Below are 6,000 nucleotides of genomic sequence, written 5' to 3'. Positions count from 1 at the left end.
ACATGAAATGCTAGCGTAACAGCACATAGGACACTAATGCTGGCTGCCACAGGTTTCTATTAGTTCTAGTATATTATCGTCTCTATAGTAACAACTATAGAAAGAGAGGCTGGTGAGAGAACGACTGCTTATAGCGGCTATAACATAAGTGATAACAGGAACTAACTTGCCTCGCTGACATAGCACAACGTTAACCCGTGAAATATTTACCTTAATAAATAAATAATGGACTTGTTGGCAAACTGCTGTTGTATAAGAAGAATAAAACACTCGGGCCACATCACACCACCCTGTTGTTGATTATTTTCCTATAACAGCACACCCTGTTATGTTTTATTCCATATGTATCAGAGCTCTATAAGCTGTCTGATAGTTATTATCCCTACTACAAATTGTATTACAGACAGACACTCACAAGTTTTATCAGCGTATCATGTTTATTATCGCACAGAATGATCAAAGCGTTTCATAAATAGGGCTCTTCAGACATAAATAAGACTTACATAATATAATACTCTGTTCACAAGGTGCTTTGGTATGCAGCAGTGAAACAACAAACATGGAAAGTATGATTCACGTAAAATAGTTTTTTTCCCTTTTCATCCACTCGGCTACAATAAGGATAAGAGAGGTTTTTTACTGAGACCTTTATTCTACTAAAATATTCCGCTACACTACTATATTATGCTCGTGTACTGAGGGGCATCATTGTTTCTGCTCCTTGTCCGCCACTCTCTTTGCCTTGTTTTGAAGGTACCGCAGTTTTCCTTCTTCAAAACGCTTCTGCTCCTCTTCACCTTCCAGCTGCAGACAGAGAGAGAGAGAGAGAGAGAGAGAGGGAAGGAGAGAAGGAGAGAAAGAAAAATGACTACTTTTAGTACATTCACACGGATGTGAGACAGTGAGGTTTCCGGTAACACATCATTCGAAGGTCAGCTTATGACATATTTCTAAATCAAGCTGATGGATGATGTGCTGGCTGCAATTATAATCAGGATGAAGCTTTAAAACCTGCATGTAATGTATGATTATGCTTTACACGTGTAAGGGTTGACACACAAATTCAGACTTCCAAATCCAGTGTCCTTAAAGCAACCTCAAATTAAAATTTCAACAAACTAAGACACACACAAGCATGCAAAACTCCATCAAATACTCATTCTAAATCACAATACTAAATCATATTCATGAAAAAGCTGCACAAAATCATATCAAACCTCAGAGGAGCATAAAGTGTGTGTCATTACATTTTGTGTGTGTGTGTGTCAGTGTATGAGAATGTGTAGTCAAAACTGTGCTATGAAAAATGCAAGAAATTGAAAGAAACCCGTCAAAAAATGACACCTTTATGGTGGTGCGGGTGAAGTTTTCCACTTTTCTAGGACTTCTAGGACAGGGAAAGCCCAGAGGCACTAAGGAAATATTGGAGCCCAAAATAAAACAGCATTGCTGCATGCCAATACATGCTAAAATAAAGATATATGCACATATTTCATATCAGGAGTTGAAGTGTATAACTAACCCCTGATAACACTACAACTATATATATATATATATATATATATATATATATATATATATATATATATATAGATGCATTGCAGCATAGGTTTCTACTTGCTTTTTGTCTAGTTTTTAGTAAAAAGTAGGGATGGAATTTATATAATTATTATTAATTTATCTATCTATCTATCTATCTATCCATCTATCTATCCATCTATCTATCATATGCTGCAATTTCTGGTGTATTGTTACTGGTATACATATTTCAAATTTCCTCATAATGACAAAATGACATGCCAGTCTATCAATATACCACTATTCTGTAACAAGAATATTAAGTGTTTTGGATAGTGGTTTGGATCTTAATCTGAAAAACAAAGCCAGCATGGATGTTTTATGCACAGCCACGATCATTCCCACCACATAGGAATGATCATTCCAACATCCACACTACAGTACATTACGCACAGCGAGACCTTTCTTGTTGTTCCGCTAAGCTGTGAATTACCCATCTGGAGCTCTGCAACTGAGCATATTTTATGCTGAAACAAGAATTCAACTCAGGAGGAAGCTACATTTGTCAGTTGAAGATTGGAAAAACATTTTCGGTCTTCTGCTTTTGTAGCTCATCTGCACAACATCTGACATGTTGTGTGTTCAGAGATACTTTCCTGCTCACCATGGTAGCAAAGAGTGGTTATCTGAGTGGTTATCCGTAGCCTTCCTTTCAGCTCAAACCAGTCTGGCCATTCTCCTCTGACCTCTTTCTTCAACAAGGCATTTTCATCTGCAGAACTGATGCTGACTGGATTTTTTTTTTCCCCACACCATTCTGTGTAAACTCTAGAGACTGTTGTGTTTGAAAATCCCAGGATCAACAGTTTCTGAAATACTCAAACAAGACCATCTGGCACCAACAACCATGCCACAGTCAAAGTCACAGAGATCACTTTTTTTTCACTCTGATGTTTGAAGTGAACTTTAACTGAAGCTCTTGACCTGTATCTGCATGATTTTATGCATTATGCTGCTCCCTCATGATTGGATGATTAGATAATTGCATGAATGCACGGGTATACACGTCTTCTGTATAGCAAGTATAGTAGTATATAATATAGTAGTATAGTAGTCAGTGAGTGCATATACTAACACTAAATTTATTGGAGGAAAGGCACCATGTTATATTATTTTTGATTTGTGTACTTGATATATAAATCACAATTAGATGGGTTTTTTGAATACTCAAAGCATTTTATAAGATTTATTTATTTTTAATCAAGACCTAAAGGGACAATGTCATGTACTATGAATTTCCCGTCCTATAACATAATCCCTAATCTGGACTTCAGGGAGAAATCATACCATGTCCCTTCTCTCCCTTCTAAATGGTTTCCTCCATGGACATTTTTACGGTGTATAACATCAGCAACTTAACTGAAATAAAAAGAGAGTCTTGAGTGCCATTCGTTATCACCTTCACTTAAGGGAATGTGAAATCCCATAAGCTAAAAGATGAAATAATGCTGTTTAATTCTAGACAGTTGTTTTTCATAGTTGCCCTCTGAAGCATGGATATTCTCATCATTGGCTATAGGTCACCAGGCAGTCATGCGCAGCAGTGGCAGATGGCAGGAAACCTCCAGGAAAGATCTGTGCAATGACAAATCAAACAGCCTTTTGCATGAGGACATTGGCCAAGATGAATCTCTTGATGAACGAATCTCTATTTTGAACGCATAAGTGACAGCGTTATTAAATATATACAGAACAAACACCTACTTTGTGCGATAAGCAGTATATGGCAACTCGGAAGCCTTAAATGCACAAGTTACAAGATTGACATCTTTGGCCATTTATATCATTGTATGTTAATGTTGTCACAAAAATAGAACAAATTAACAGCAAAACCCTGTTCTGTACAGCCAAATGTGAGTCAACATGGGCATTACTGCTAGAAGCGCTTCTACTTTAAACAAAAGGAGATTAGCTGTTGCCAAGCTGGTTGCCTGGAGCAGAAGAAAGGTGAACTACCCTTTAATATCAAAGCTCATCGGAAAAATACTCTCTTTCCCACTCTACTGCAGCAGTAAACAAAAAAAACCCAAAAAAACCTGAATGAGATATACAACAGAATGGAGAAAAAAAAAAGTGAGCTCAATGACTTTGACTGTGGCATGGTTGATGCTACCAGACAGGCATGTTTGAGTATTACAGAAAGTGCTGATCTCCTGGGATTGTCATGCATAACAGTCTCTAGAGTTTACCCAGAGTGGTGCAAAAAAAGAAAAAAAAAATGGTCAGGACAGAATGGCCAGACTGGTTTGAGCTGACAGCAAGGTGACAGTAACTCAAATAACCACTCTTTTCAACCAGGGTGAGCAGAAGTGCATCTCAGAACACACAATGCACCAAATCTCAAGGCAGATGTGCTACAACAGTATAAGACCACATCTGGTTTTAATCCTGTCAGCAGGAACAGGAATCTGAGGCTACAGTGGGCACACACTCACCAAAACTGAACAGTTGAAGATTGTAAAAACTGGACTACACTACAAATCGTTAGCTTTATTTTATCTTAATAAGATACTACATAGCCTACTAATGCACATTTCACACTCAGGCTTGGCAGGTTGTGCTTTGTTACTTGTAACCTGATGTTGATTAGTTTTCTATAACAGAAGCTCTGACAGTAGTACCAGCTGGACCATTAGAAACAGGGGGTTTATTTCATACTCATTACCAAAGCTTAACATCAAGGAGTTGAAATGTTTACAAGTACAAGCTAATTAATCCATAATGTCATCGAAGAAAATACTGAAGACAGTAGTGAAGGTGGTGAAATGTCTTTAAGATTAGAAGTACAGTTACATTCTTTAATAGTCACTTAGACCATTTAGTGATCAGGAAGAATAAAGAACACAGCTTCTGTGAAACATTACATATCGTCTCATCTTATCTTTATATATATATATATGTGTGTGTGACAGTCATATGTGTAAAAGAGAAAAGTCTCCTCTTTATCCCATGCTGCCGCTCTCCTTGTAAGCAGCATCATCTGACCTTGAAGGAACTCGTTCTGGGGTCACTGCCCTGCTGCTTGGGAAAGGCCGGTCAGCCAGGCTTGTCTTGGACAAATTGAATTCAGTTGGTGCACAATGTACTTTAGAGAGGGGAAAATGCCTGGCATTCTTCAGAGGCTATGAGTGTGTGTGTGTGTGTGTGTGTGTGAGTTTGTGTATGTGTGTGTGAGACTCACTATGATAGGGGAGGGAAAATATCAGCCATTAAAATTTGATTAAATCAAAATGGATATTGAATTACCGAGCTGATAAATATGGCAAGCAATCAATGCTAAGTAAAGTACATTTTTTAATAAGCAAGAAAACACTTTGGTGGGCTGGGGTGATACAACCTGATGCGAAGCAGAGTTACTGTTACCACTTTGAAGTTTATTGTTTTGCTAGAGCAGCACATCCTAAAATGTTTTATTCTTCTTAAATCGGAGCAATTAGCACTTTCTGATTGGATGAGCAGGGGTACAGGTGTTCCTAACAAAGTGGCCAGTGAGTTTATATTCTCTGTATCATATATATATGATCTGATCTGCTCTGAGAAACTGCAAAGCTTTTAAACATCAGCTGAAAAAAATTGATTTGTAATAACCCACAAGCTTCACGCAAGCAAGCCCATATTATCCAATTGTACTCTTAATCAGATTTTGGTGCTCGGTGTCAGGAGATGCCATAACACTGTTTCATTCCGGTGATTGAACATTAAGAGTAACCGTGGCTGCGGCTTCAGATGAGCTGTTATTTCCTGTACTGATTTCTCTACATGCTCTTGCTTTGTGGTGTAACGTATTTTTTGGTGAGCAGTGCGAAGACTAATGGTGTGGTTGAGAAGCATACCAATTCACAGAGCTTTTTCAGCAGCCGAAGCGTTTCCGAGGCTCGGTTAGTTGCCGTGTGGCCTCACAGTTGGACGCCTTGTTTTCTGTTGCATGGAACAGGTTTGGAATCAGCGAGTGTCACCTGCCCCGGCGCCACACACAAATTCGCGCCAGGGAGAACTGACGCAGAGTAGCCCTGACTATTAATTAGGGAAATGGATGTGGTTCTGGGAGGGGTCCTGTGGAGGACATAATCATCTCTTGCCGCAAAGCCCCTGAGCCTGTTGGCTCCTTAATTACACAAATTAACGCAGGAAGCCGCTTCAAATGAACCAAAAGCCCCAAAGTGGCAGCTTTATGCAGTCAAAGAGGCATTTAATCCAACACTGATTTGCAGAGTTTTCTGGACAGAAAGGTGTCGGCTCTAAGGGAAGTGAGCACATATATCGATTATTACGCTTTTAGAAAGGTAATAAGTACACACATTAAATGTAGGGAAAGAGCTGACCAAGCCATCAAACCAAGCCAAAGATCTGTAAGTGACCACATTTAAAAACCTTTAAACCACAAAAAAAGATTTCCCCAGAAGGACAACAAATAACCCTAAA

The 6,000-nt window shown here is 38.7% G+C and overlaps 1 protein-coding gene across 4 annotated transcripts in view; it reads right to left on the bottom strand.

Annotated features, from left to right (window-relative positions):
* Positions 1-418: 418 nt before the first annotated feature.
* The window catches only part of acot7 (acyl-CoA thioesterase 7), a 71,959-nt gene continuing 66,377 nt past the window's right edge, over positions 419-6,000 (bottom strand). For all 4 annotated transcript variants that reach the window (XM_026925541.3, XM_026925542.3, XM_053236183.1 and 1 more), the window contains exon 10: positions 419-804. In XM_026925541.3, the coding sequence (XP_026781342.1) occupies positions 706-804 (99 nt within the window). In that variant the 3' untranslated portion in view covers positions 419-705. The remainder of the gene's footprint in view (positions 805-6,000) is intronic.

Source organism: Pangasianodon hypophthalmus, chromosome 8, assembly GCF_027358585.1.
Source record: "Pangasianodon hypophthalmus isolate fPanHyp1 chromosome 8, fPanHyp1.pri, whole genome shotgun sequence".
NCBI classification, from domain to species: domain Eukaryota; kingdom Metazoa; phylum Chordata; class Actinopteri; order Siluriformes; family Pangasiidae; genus Pangasianodon; species Pangasianodon hypophthalmus.
This window is presented reverse-complemented; position numbering and strand designations above follow the sequence as displayed.